General features: G+C 36.5%; 1 protein-coding gene across 4 annotated transcripts in view; it reads right to left on the reverse strand.

Moving 5' to 3' along the window:
• shdb (Src homology 2 domain containing transforming protein D, b) overlaps window positions 1-14,771 on the reverse strand; it is a 32,737-nt gene that overhangs the window by 14,398 nt on the left and 3,568 nt on the right. For all 4 annotated transcript variants that reach the window (XM_079891417.1, XM_079891415.1, XM_079891414.1 and 1 more), the window contains exons 4-5: window positions 10,596-10,746; window positions 3,910-4,122 (exon numbers count right to left, since the gene is read on the reverse strand). In XM_079891417.1, coding sequence (XP_079747543.1) covers window positions 3,910-4,122; window positions 10,596-10,746 — 364 coding nt within the window. The remainder of the gene's footprint in view (window positions 1-3,909; window positions 4,123-10,595; window positions 10,747-14,771) is intronic.

Consider the following 14,771-nt stretch of genomic DNA (forward strand, 5'->3'; position numbering starts at 1 on the left):
CGTGTTGTTTAACGTGTTCAAACCAATATCTAAAAGTAAATTTGAACGAACATTTGCAAGTAATGACTAAATATATTTTTTTAACATCATATCCGATTGTATTTAATTGTACTGCCATAAGCTCGGTCACCACACGTGATAAAAAGCCTTACCAAAGTACAAAGAGCAATATAACTTTGTTTATAAGTGCTATTATTGACAGTTGCATGTCTTACCTGTCTATCAATACACTCGCGAGAGCAGAGTCTCGGTCAAGTCCAAGATTGACGCGCAGCTCTCTCCATCTCGAAAACGCCTGCCGATATTTATCTGGGTTTTATTCCTCCGTTTGTCACACAGTCTGAGTGTATCCGAATATGGACGCTTTCGTTTTGTTGGCACTTCAATACTCTCCAAAGAGTTCGTGATCCATAACAGCTATAACCATACAGTCTATGGCTATAACGCTTTAACCACCACTTCCGCATTTGACCATGCGATATTCCGGTGTGGTGGGTCATATTTTTTATTTTATTCTTTTTTTATTCTTTGTCAGACGTCTTTATTGTTTATTGTGATAAGAAAAAAAAACCTCAAAGTTGTTGTAAAAAAAAATAATAATAAAACAATAAATCCGGTGTGGTGGAATATCCTATCACATGGTAAAAAGGGATATTGCGTCACTGAGGCGCGACATTTCTTTTCCGGGACGGCCAGTTATTTAAAATCGGAATTTCTCTGAAATAAAAAATCTTTGGAGACTTTTGAGATATTGTAAGTACACAACTGGAGGAAATATATCACACTGTGCAAGTTATTTTTGGAAATTTTATTACAAAATTCCTACATATTGGAGCTTTAAGTGGGCAATATCAGAGTTTTTTAGTTTAAGAGCAAAAGAGGTTTAAATGACAGGATGCGCTGTCGGGACGGTTGAAACAGTGTTTCAACCGTCCCGACCGCGCGTCCTGCACGTTAAACCTGGTCATAGCCTATACTGTTCATAGATTCATATACTGTTTCTAGACTTGTGTTTCTTTTAATGCAAATTAATTTTCAATTACGCAACACATGCTATCTCTGTAATAATCATCAATTGTCCAATCTTAAATATTCAATAAATTTAATTTATCGTCGTCTGGTTGACCTCGTTTTCTTCATAATAACAGGCTATTCAACTAGCAAACACTCAATATGACTCAAGGAAGAAATGTAAGAAAATTAATTGTAAACTGATTTGTCTGTCTTCGTCAAAATAGCCCATTAGAAAGATTACAAAATGCTCATAGGCTTATCGCCAATTGTTTATTGGGCGACAGAACAAAAATGGTTAATATGAACCTTTAAATGAAAATAAATTACAAAATATGTTTGTAACAATATGTACATAAGTTACTTGTCAGGTGTTGTTCACAAAAAAAAAAAAGCATTAGATGAATAGTTGCCATTTAAACTGTCATGTTTCATCCGTCCCACCCCTGTGTTTCAACCGTCCCGCACAGGCGGGACGATTGAAACAAAGCACAACTCCCGTTCAAAGTCATATTTTACTTAAATCATTCTATATTTGTACCGAATAACACATGATACTAAGAGAACACATATGTGAGTTGTTAATCACAAAAAAATAAAAAATCTATCTGTAACCTTATCTTAGAAAACGACATTTATCTGAAAAGTGTTTCAACTGTCCCGGCTCTCCCCTAAACTTTAAAGTTACTTACACAATGTGTATCTGATATGAATAAAATGTGTCTAATTATAATGGAAATGATTATTATTGCCTCTTCCATAGACATCAGTGTGTATTTTACAAACTCTAAATGTATGGGTTTTTTTAGTACTTATGTGAATTTATATGTCTGAAACCTAAAATAAACATTATGTGGTTGAAAACACTGGAAAGTTGTGATATATGACAGTGCTGAGCGCGCTTGTCTCTGGCTCAGCGCCAGCCAATGTGCGAAAGCACATCTGAATTTAGCAGTTGATCACGTGATGCACTGACCGTTCTAATCACACGGTGTGATCGTATGTGCGAAAGGGTTAAATTAATTGGTAAATCAAAGTACTAAAGAGATTTAATATAATAAAGACAAAATGATAGAACTAAAAAAATTTAATTAAAAATAAACAAAGAGAATTTTAGGGTCTGTTTTTTCCCACACTACAACACAGACTATGTATGACTAATACCTTTGACTAGTCGGTGTTAAGGAAGCCCTTAATAATCAGGTTCCACCAGATCCACGTCATTCAGATTTATTAGGCGGGGCTCACAAGATATGCTTTCTTTTAGTTTATTCATTTCTTTCCTTTTTTCTTTCTGTGCTACAAAAGCAAGCTGTCAGATCAGTAGTTGCTACAGACCCCTTTCATTCGCTTTCTCTCTCTCAGCTAAAAATACAGAGTGCTTTTGCGGCAATAACCCATTGCAGTATGGATGTTTTGCACTGCTGACCACTGCTTCTGCTATACTGAAGCTCAGACATGCTGAGAAAGGCTCTAATTAATGGGGAAAAGTGTGTATGTGTTTTGGAGGTGTGTGTGGGGAGCGAGGCGGGGGATGATTTATTCCAGTGTCACCTTGACCCCTGACGCTGAGATACAGCTCAATTAAACAGGATTGGCCCCACGGCACCGCTTTGATCTACTGCCCGTGAGTTCTGCAAAACACGCACACACACGGGGCCAGATTCACAAGACCCAATAACATCCATATGGAGTGCTTTTCGCTTCCCTCTGCCACCAAAAAACAAAAATGGTAATGACCTCAACCAAAATAAACCAATGAACAAAATGAAAAATTAATGCAATAACATTAAGAAATGATTCCTACAGGCTGGATTTCTTCTGAGGTTCCTAACTGCTGTTCTAAGCATCTGTTCCCAAAACACTTTAAATCATTATCCAGAGATCTATAAAACTGGCCTCAGATCGGTGGTAGAACATGAAACAGAATTAACATGAAACAGCCAGCGCAACCCGTTTGACTTCCATAACGTGACGTGTTTCCAAGTGTAATACAATATAAAACGATTTGATCGAATTGATTTTCCTTTGCACCCTTTTAAGCACAGGCAACAATGGAACATACTTTCCCACTGAATCCTTCACCTAAATCGCACAATTATGTTGGATGAATCCATTGGATGCCACTGTGGAGATGTGCCGCCCACAGAATTAATTAATGAATTCTTTATTAATTAACTTGTGAACATTTCTTATTTCTTCATTTTAAATGTAATCAAGTACATTATATTTATTTTCTATGGTTATTTTTTATTAATTTATTAATTATTTTATTCATTCAAAAATTAATACAATTAATAATTAAATAGGGGCTAGAGACATGCTGGCCATATATTTAATATTATATATATATATATATATATATATATATATATATATATATATATATATATATATATATATATATATATATATATATATATATATATATATATATATATTTACTTTATTAATATAAAAACTTATAAAAAACTAATAAATTTAAAAAAATAAACCTAACTGTTACAAACAAATCCCCTGGACTTTATTCGTTTATTTATTAATTTAATTCATTCATTCAAAAATGAAAAAAAAAAAAAAGGAAACAAATTAATACAACTGAGGATTAATAAATAGGTGGCAACAAATTTAATGATGACTTTTTTTTTAAAATAATTTTCACATTTACTTTTAACATTAAACTTTTACTCAACTTTTAAAATGACTTTTTTTTTTTTAAAATAAATGTATTAATATGCACATTTTATTTAAAAAAGATGATAATAAAGTAAATTAATTAAAAATAAAAACATAACTCACAATACGTAATCGTTTTAATGAGGAATTTTGATGACAACACCCCCCCCCCCCCCCCCAAAAAAAGTCGGATGCCGCATAAAATCGAGCAAGTTAAGGTACCTGCAAAAGCTTTAGAGATATGTTCCTTCTTCCACTCCCACGGTTGGTCGTATTCATCGGCGGGCCTCTCGTCGTCCTGCGGCAGCCTGCTCTCCCTGCCCTCCTCGGGCAGATCCGGCTGCCCTGGGACGCGCTCCTCGTACGGGGTGTCGTAGAGTTGGACCTCCCCTCTCCCCCAAACTCCTACTCCACCACCGGCTCTCCTCTGCAGCTCTGCAACACCAAACAAACCTATTACAACCTCTCATCCACATTGATCTTGCTCCATTCTGCAAATTTCCACTTATGAAAAGTCAGTTCTGACCCCTTAAAACAAAACCCCACTTCACATGTCCATTAGATGGTCTCTTCCTGTACAAGTGGGCAATTGTGGTCAGATTGAGCTGCAAAGTGGACCAGACTTTGTGTTGATGGTCCAAAGACTATTGAGAGATTAACAGTTGGGTTTTGCGAGCAGGCATCTTCTAGACTGAGTTTTGCTGTGACATTCATTAAAATGGTGCGAGACAGGGCATACTGTTAAATCAAGACACAACAATAAATCGATATGTTGCCTTGGCTCCACAGCTGGGCTCCCTCGCCTGGGCCACATTAATTATGGAAATGTCTGGTGAAGAGTGGCGGGGTATGAATCTGAAGGAGAGACAAATTGTGTTTGCACAGCTTGCTGGTTTCATAAGGGAGGGCTTAACAAAGAGAGAAAGAGACGTACATGTGTGTGCGTTTGTAGATCGAGTCCAATTTCAAGGACTGGGGTCTCTCTCTCATTTCCATTATCATACCTCTCAAACGGCAAGAACCAAACAACAGGATGTCTGAATAACCTTCAAGGGCTTTTCAACAAAACATAACAGTCGGTTAAAAGCCTATATGACATGAACTGCAGATACAAAACGCTACGCCAACATGTGATGCTCTTGAGGATTTTTTTTTTGTTATCTCCAATTTTAGCTAATGTTAGCTCGCTAAACTGTTGTCTTAAATCAGTAGAAGAACTTGAAGTTGGGAGGCACCAGTATTAAATTCTGGTCGATACCGATATACTGATAACAACAACAAATTCTAAACTATTTTGTCTGAATAAATAAAAAATGGAACACTAAAAACTAAAGTCAAACATTTTTAAATGCTACAATTGAATCTTGGGATCAGGGTTATTAATGTTAACTAAAACCATAAAAAATATCTATCACTTAAAATAAAATGAAACAATTCGAAGAAAATAAAATATATATATACATAAAAAAATTAAAAAAACATTTCAGTTAGTCGGCAAGGCAATATTTCTCATTTAAGCTTAAAACTATAAAAACATTTTTTAAACAAATAAAAAGACAAAAAAAAATTACTAGAACGTTAAAAAGTAAAATTAAAACAAAAAGCTAAATAAAAATATTAGCAATATTAATTAACAAAACTTATACCATGTTCTGGGTGAATACTCGATTCTGATTGGCTGCAGGGTGTCCATTAAAAAGTGATAGAGGACACCTAGTAAAGGAGTTCTGGTGAAACTGACTGTTTATCGTTCGAAATTAATAAATAAATGCGCTGGCTACATCAGCTGTGAGTAACCATAGCAACAGACAGTAAACTGAAGGGTTCTACGAGCTGAGCGGACTATAAATATCTCTGAAACCAAGTTATTGTTTGTAAAAACTTTAGATTTCGATTGTAAAACTAATTAAAATATAAACTAATGGCAAATTTGGCAAATGACCATGGTATAAGCGGGTTAATGCCCTTCGAGGTGTCCATTGTCAGGTATTAATGGACTTCGGCGGAGGCTGCTGCGCGTCGGACGGTTCACGCCTCGCCATCCTCCATTAATACCTGACAATGGACAACTCGTAGGGCATTAACCCTTACAAAAACTATTATTATATTAATGGTACTAAAATAACACTGTTCAGCATCACAACATAATAATGTACAGCATGAAAAAAAAAAAATCGATATTCATTTTAAGATTTGCTAAAGATTACATTTAACATTGTTAATATTTTTTACATATTAACTAAGTTAGTATTAGATGACAGCAAACTTAATCTAAATGTAGTATTTATACTTTATTATAGTACTTAATATTTTCAATGAGATTTTATTTATATGCATTTTTATTTTATGCTTTAGTAATTTTATTCTGTTTTTTTTTTTTTTTAGTTCAGTTTTAGTTATTTAAACTTAAAGTTATTTTATTTCAGTTAGTTGGCAAGGCAAGTTTTTCATCTAACATTATATTTGAGTTTTTTTCAAATAATTAAAACAATGTTTAATAGTTTTAGGTAATGTGAAGTGGAGCAGGACAACGTCCCATCAGTTCTTGTTTCGGACTCTCATCCAAAGACGCCTTGTTTTAGACGTGGGAATGGGCGTTTTTTACTGCTTGATAAATATAAGCAGCACAACACAACGGTTCATGTGCTCGTCGTCTCCTAATTAGGACCCGAAATATATAAATATTAGAATAGTATGCACAAACAGCTGGAAACTGTATATTCATGCAGTGCGCATGTCAAAAAACTATTCCGATTTCAAGTTTGTGACATAAACGCGCACATCAACCCGATCACTTTATTTAGCGTTCATATAAACACTAAGAACGGATTCATCAATCGGAATGAATTCCGACAAAAGGTGCCCAAGTAAACGTAGCTACTGGCATGCACAATTAAAGGGATAGTTCACTTTGAAATTAAATTTTGGTATGTTTTAGCTTACCTCAAGGGCATCCAAGATGTAGATGTCTTTTTTTCCGCAGTAGTTTCAAGTTTGATATTTTTAGGTCAAACCGTTCTTGTCTGTCAGTCCTATAATGCAGGTCTGTGGTCACTGTCTCAAAGAGCATGCACAGAGTCCAAATTAAAACAATTCCCCATCGTAAGTACACATTGATGGCCTAAGACACGAAACGAGCGGTTTGTGTGAGAAAACGAACAGTATTTATATAGTTTTTACCTTTTGTACACAGCCACGTCCAAATGATCTGAGGGCACACGTGCTTCCTGGTGTGTGACGTGTACGCAGACTGGTGCAGAGATATATACAATAGATGCCGCCTTGGCTACGGCAGTTCATTGGAACGAGGCGACATCTAGTGTATATATCTATGCACCAGTCTGCGCACACGTCACACAATAGGAAGCGCCCGCGCCTTCAGATCACTTGGACGTGGCTGTGTACAAAAGGTAAAAACGATATAAATACTGTTCGTTTTCTCACACAAACCGCTCGTTTCATGTCTAAGGCCCTCAATGTGTACTTACGATGGGGAATTGTTTAATTTGGACGATGGGGAATTGTTTTAATTTGGACTCTGTGCATGCTCTTTGTGACAGTGACCACAGACCTGCATTATCTGACTGACAGACAAGAACGGTTTGACCTAAAAATATCAAAATTGAAACTACTGCGGAAAAAAGACACCTACATCTTGGATGCCCTTGAGGTAAGCTAAAACATATCAAAATTTAATTTCAAAGTGAACTATCCCTTCAAACATCCATCATAATTTTAAAGAATCTCTAATATCAGCCTATAATCAATATGGTACCAATATATTGTGCATCCCTTGTTCATAATAGCTGATTTTTGTCAATTATGTCAAGCGTGAAATCACACCAGACATGGAACGGATTACCTGTAAAAGAAGCACTGGCATGGATGTGCGCTTTAGAGAGAAAGAAAAAAGCAGGATTGAGAAGAAACCAGAGTAAAAAGAGAAAGACAAACTTTAACCTTCACACATCCTGCTTCTATTGGGCTCCTTAACCGTCTCCATAGCGACAGAGAGGCCCTGGGGGAACGACCCTGAGGTGGAGGGAGTGAGGGAGCTATGGGAGTGTGTGTTGATGTTAAGTGTTTGTGACGCGTGAGCTAGATTCCCCATACCTGAGAACTGATGGAGAATGAGGGAAGAGATTAACCTGTAGAGATGGATTGAAAATTAAATGAGGCTGCCTTGAAGGCAAGACCGATCTGAGGAGAAATTAAAGTGGATGCTGGGGTCTCACGACGAGAAAATACGCCAAAATTTCCCTGAAAACCAGGGAATGCATTTTTGCATTCCACTGCATTGCTTTTCCATTGTTTTTTTTTTTATGTAGTGAGGTAAAAACATAGCCTAATCATTCATGTATCTGACTCACAGTGTTTCATTTATTATGACTGTTGTGATGTTAAATAAAGCATTTAAAACGGAAGAGTATTTTAGTAAGGACACTTTCCTGTCATATAGCATATCACATAGCCTATGCGCACTTCAATAAGCCCAAAGAACGCAGGTTAATACGTTTACATGCCGGGAGAAATCAGGGTAAAAGTAGATTGGTTTATGCTTAAGCCGTTTATCACTCTGATAAAGGTGTGAAGGTAAACACGCTCACTTGTTCCTCAAAAGTGAAAGCACAAACTGACTGAGCTTTTGGCATTTGTCGCTGCATTAATGGCGCATTCTCTTAGAGACGTTTACATAATTACTCCACACGATGGGCATTTTGACATAATTGTGTGTGTATTCGACCATTCAAGCGCAACAAGACGTGACAGAGAACTGAATTTAACATCAAGCATGTCCCGCTCTTTATATTCGCATTCATGCATTTCATCACACTGAAGTGTCAACAGTGCTATACATTTCCATATCGCAATATAAACGATATAGCAAAATATCTAGACATTTATACCGTGGTAATAATATCGGCATACCACCCAGCCCTACTTCCAAACTTGGTTGGCAAGATTGTGATTCCTATTTCATTACAACAGCAGGCCATTTGCCAATTTAGCAGACATTACAAACACTCCATGTCATAGGTATTTATGGAATATAACATGCATGTCCGACAGATTTTGATCACTGAATGGATCGTTTTGCATTTGAAGGCTCAAGTTGTGAAGAGTTTGACTATTTTACTAAAAATCAACTCATCAGTTTTGATCAACAAGCCATGTGTATTTAGATATTGTGCAAATTCGTACAAAAACAAAATGTGCACAAAACAGGCCCTGAAAGAGGCGTACACCACTTCCAACGCATAAGTTGTGATTTATAAAAACAAAAAAACATTTGCGCACGTGCACGCAAACTCTGACCCATGTGTACGAACATTTTGGAGACGGAGCAGTTTGGCAACACCAATGGTGAGCTGTTAAATGGCATTTTGGTCACTTTTAGATAGAAAATTCAAAGAAAATTACACATATACATGTGTAATCGAGCCAAATATGAGCCAAAGTAATTGAAAAAAACTGGAATGACCGTTTTAATATATTTATCTATTTAACTAATACTTCTAAATACTACATTGTGAATTAAACAAAGGTCTTTAGTTAATATCCCAAGAAGAGTTAGCATTTACAGTTTTGAGCCATGGGTTACCTGAGGAAATTTGAGTTTGAGTAAAATAAGGCCGTGTTTTGCTATACAACATAAATTACACAAAGTTACACCTCAAATGTGTATTTCTGTAGCCACTTTTTGCTTTAACATGTAGCTAACAAGTTGCTAATTAATAATGTTAGGAATAGAGTTTACAAACTTAACGAATCGGACAACTTTGCGTTTTCATCCATACTGTACGTTTTGTAATTTGACATTTTGAAATGGCGATTAGAAGCCTATATGAAATTGACTGCAACTACAAAATGCCAAAATATGACCTATTTACATTTGTGAGGAATATCATGCTTCCATTTTTAGCCAAAAATAACTTGCTAAACGGTTGTAATTCCAGAGGCACTGGAATTAAAATTGTCTGATACTGCTAAACCAATTTAGACTAAATAAACCAACTAAAACGCTAAAATAAAACACTAAAATCAGTCATTTTAAACTGAATTTCGACATCACAATATTACAATGTACAGTATGATAAATGGATATTCATTTTGTGATTTGATAAAGATTACATTTAACAGTGTTACTAAATTATAGATTAACAATTAAATGAGCATTAGATGATGGCAAAGCAATGTAAAAATAGAGGAAATTAGCGTAACAATTAAATTTAACCTTTAAGGTGTGACTGTTTGTCATTTACGTTAAGGAACCAAACAAAATGTGAAAGTTTCTTCAACTAATGCTAACCTCTTTTTCTCAAATCAAAAAATGCTATAATAAAAACCCAAAGGAAATTCCAGAGGGAACCCATGTCGAATTAGCCTTCCTATCCAACAAATTGACATCATGACTAAATAACTCTACACAAGTTTGTTATAATCGTCATTTCTCTGGGCTCTGCCACTACTACCATTGCATTGTGGGACTGCTTCAACTGCAAACAATATATAAAATGCTGCCTTAAGACTTGGCCATGTATCTTAGAAATCAGCAAAATGTTAGTGGCTACATGTCTTCGCATTGGAAACTTGTCTTAAAATGTTGTCCAACTTATATCTCTCCAAACAGCAAGTGCAGGAGGCAAACAACAATTTGGAAGGAATAAAACAATGAAACAGATTACATAAACACAGAACTGTAATCCGTGAGACTCCAGGAGGGAATCAGCAGTGAGTCACCGTCTGACGGCACTGGATAACTGACAGCGACCGAGGGACTCGCTGAGAAAGACACACTTATAACACTCATACTTCATTCTCTCCATACGACTCAAAGGGCAAACCAGACTCCCCTGGGGCATGAGAACACAGACACCAAAATAGAAACGAGAAGAAGTTTGACTGACCGGTTATCACTTTCTGAGCCTCGTAGGGCTCCATGTAGCCGTTGTTCTCAGGAGTGATTGGGCCCTGGGCGGTTTCGGGACGCGGGTCCAAGCGAACATCGAATGGGTCGGAGTAGTCGGTATCGCCCATAACTGGAGCTGATGGAACCACCTGAAACGAGAACAGTCATGTGATGATCTTCACCCAGGAGAGGGAACACAATAAATCCCTTTAATTCAGTGCAAAGAAATTGAAGATTATCTTAGTTTGCTGGGGGATGAATGAAGATAATTATTTTTTACATAATTCTGCAGCCCCAAAAAAACAAAAACACTTCATTTACAGTCAAATAGATGGCATCTCGTTTTTTCATTTTTTTACACTATTATTTGTTAGCACCAACATTTTTCACCCGACAAAAAGAAATTCCCTAAAGTTTTGCGACGCAACAATACGAACAGCACCACGTAAATCAGTTTTTGTCTCAACCGACTATTATAAGCAGCCAACGAAAGTCGCTAAATACTGACTAATTGTGTTTATGTAAATATATTTGGTCATGTGACTGACAATTTCTGAATGATGCATTTTTGCAGCTTCGAAAAATAAAACAGAAACCGTGATATGGCTTAGTGCGATTATCAAAATGTAAAAAAATTGCTATTTAATTCAATAAATATATGCGCTGTATATTTCAAGCGAAGTGCAGCAACACGTTTATTTACACACAGAGTTTGTGGAAAACTTAAAATGTCCCAACCATCTTCCCACACTTGTAATTAGAAATGCTTATAAACTGCCTGTCGTCATCAAAAGAGAAGCTTTAAAAAGGCAAGTAAGCGATTTAGAGTGGAAACACTGTTGAGAGTGGAATGGACCGTGCAGCACAACACACTTGTAGCCAATCAGCAGTCGGGGGCTTGTCCACTCATGATAAGGGAGGAGAGAGAGAGTAAAATCAGCAGTAGGGGGCGTGTCCACTCATGATAAGGGAGGAGAGAGAGAGAGAGTAAAATCAACAGTAGGAGGCGTGTCCACTCATGATGGGGGATGAGAGAGAAAGATTTGAAGAAAGACTGTAGAGAGAGATGGCTGAGAGACATTACAAAAGGCAAGGCAAGGCTAGTTTATTCATATAGCACATTTCATAAACAATGGTAATTCAAAGTGCTTTACAGAGAATAAATTAAAATAAATCAAAATAAATAAGAATAATTAAAACAGTTTAGAATAAAAAATTAAATTAAATACAGTGTAATCAGTCGGACGCACAGTGGCACAGTACTCATTCAGTAAATGCACAGCTAAACAGATGTGTTTTGAGTCTGGATTTGAAAGTGACTACTGTAGGAGCACGTCTGATCTCCTCTGGAAGCTGGTTCCAGCTGCGGCTGGCATAATAGCTAAAAGCAGATTCGCCATGCTTAGAGTGAACCCTTGGTATTTCTAGCTGATGTGATCCTAATGATCCGAGTGATCTGTTGGGTTTATATTCAGTGAGCATATCTGCAATGTATTGAGGTCCTAGGCCATTGAATGATTTATATACCAGTAATATACCAGTAATAATACTTTAAAATCAATCCTAAATGTAACTGGGAGCCAGTGCAAAGACCTAAGGACTGGTGTGATATGTTCATATTTTCTGGTTCTGCTCAGAATCCTGGAGGCCAGTGAGGAGTCCATTACAATAATCCACCCTGCTGGTGATGAAAGCATGCACAAGTTTCTTTAAGTCTTGACTGGAAACAAAGCATCGTATTCTTATTCGTTAGGCGATAGGGCTAAGTAGAGCTGTGTGTCGTCTGCATAGCCGCGGTAAGCAATTTGGTTCTTTCTCATTATTTGGCTCAGTGGGAGCATATACAGGTTGAACAGGAGTGGCGCAAGAATTGAGCCTTGAGGGACTCCGCATGTCATGGATGTCCACTCAGACTTATGGTCTCCTATACTCACATAATAACCTCTCCCATCTAAGTATGACCTGAACCATTTTAGGACTATCCCAGAAAGCCCCACCCAGTTTTCAAGCCTGTCAAGAAGTATGTTATGATCGACAGAGTCAAATGCAGCACTGAGGTCGAGTAGTACCAGCACTGACAATTTGCCTGAATTAAGTGAATATCGTTTATTATCTTTATGAGCGCTGTCTCTGTGCTGTGGTGCGGTCGGAAACCAGATTGAAAATTGTCAAAGTATCCATTCGAGATTAAGAATTTGTTCAGCTGATTGAAGACAACTTTTTCAATGACCTTGCCTATGAAAGGAAGATTTGAGATCGGTCTATAGTTGCTTAATATGGTCTTTGCTCTTTTTCAGGAGGGGCAGTTTTTTCAGTTTTCAGGGAGTTTGGAAAACTCCCACAGAGAAGTGAGGAGTTTCAAGCAAAAGATAAAAGGTCAGAGGAATATCCCTGGAAAAAGCTTTAGGACCCACTTTCATTTTAGAAAAGCTTTCCAGCGCTGGAGAGACCCAAGTGGGAAGGCCTGAAAACGGATGCTGAGGTTGCAATGTTTCTGCTCCATACGCGAGTAACAATAGTTTTGCTATGTTTCACAGAAGCAAGACATGCTGTTGCTGTGATGTTAGCTATAGTAACAGAACAGTTGTGAGTGTCATTGTTTGTCTGAAGCTGCTGTGCTGCTGGCGACTAACAATAAAATCTTGCTAGTATATAATCTTGTGTACTGTATGTTAATTGTATTGTTTTCCTTGTCGTTCATCATATTAGTTTTATTTTTTCACAAAGCATTATTTTGCTTCGCTTCAGCTATGATACAGAGACATTCACTCTTGCATTGCGTGTTTGTGCATTTTAGGGGCGGAGCAATGAAGCGAGGGGTGTGTTTGTTTGGGCTGATTTCATTCAAATATCAACAGTGTTTCTCAGAAATCGCTTACTGCACCTTTAAAGGTCCCTTTAAGGAGTCATATTGATATATAAATCACAAATATTTAGGTCAGATTGTTCAGCTCTACAAAACAAGCACAGTAAACCAGTATATATACACAGTATATGGGTCATTCCTGGTATGCGGTGACATTTTGGCTTCATAAGTGTTGGGAAAAAAAGTACATGATTTTCATGTTTTTAGCATTCTACCAAAATAGTGACATGTTTAACTATAAGGAATACATATTGGTCAAGCTCAGGGACTCAAAAAATTATAATTATGGGTAGATTGTTCAGACACTGTCCATGAAAATATTCCACCCTGTTAGGGACATATACATAGTTATCACAACATGTTAATAATGTAAATGTTAAACAATAATGAACTTTTCTTGGGTAGTATATGTCCCTTATGCCATCTTAGAATTTTTTTTTTCTTCTTGAAACAAGCAAAACAATTTTTGATAAATAGTGTATGTCTTGATTATTAAAAACAGGTACTTTTTGTGCCCATTTTTTGCAAATAGTATGGTAAATAATAATAATAAAAAAAAGTTTGGCTCAAAAACATATATATGCTGTTCGTGCGCCTCACCTCACAAAATAAGACAAAAGTACTGTATACCAAACATTTAACGTTGCTGTCAAATTATTATTTAAAATGACTTGTCTAACAGGGTGGAACGGAGCATAACAGGGTGGAACACCAGTGATAAAAGGTTCAGTGGATGAGCTTTTTGTCATTGTCCTGCATGGTTTGACATCAGTAATGTGTGGAACTGCACCTATATAATACTGTTTCAAAATAATAAAATAAAAAATAAATCCAAATTTCCTTTGGGGGAGGGACACAAAAAATAGCTATGTGGTTCCTTATCACAATCAATCATGGTGGCAAAACAGTTCTCTCTTCAGATGGCTAGATAAATATTTACAAACTAGAGAAGACAGACATATTAAATTACATTTTTATTTATTTATATTTGATTAAAAATAAAGATACTATAATTCATTTGAATTAACTAGATTAACAAACATATACAAAATTCTATTAGATTTTCCACCCTGTTAGTTTCACATTCCACCCTGTTAGGTTTATAGACCTAACAGGGTGGAATTTAACAGGGTGGAAAATTCTGAGCTAAGTTAGTCATAGCTCTTTGAGTGATCAACATTTAGCTAGCTAACCTTCTACAGATGACCAGAACTTTTATAACTAAGTCAGATTTGTTTTTACGTTTTTTTGATAGGACAAACATTCTCAATAACATAGTCTAACAGGGTGGAACTTTAAGGGTGGGAC

The sequence above is a fragment of the Squalius cephalus genome (genome assembly GCF_949319135.1).
Source record: "Squalius cephalus genome assembly, chromosome: 13".
NCBI classification, from domain to species: domain Eukaryota; kingdom Metazoa; phylum Chordata; class Actinopteri; order Cypriniformes; family Leuciscidae; genus Squalius; species Squalius cephalus.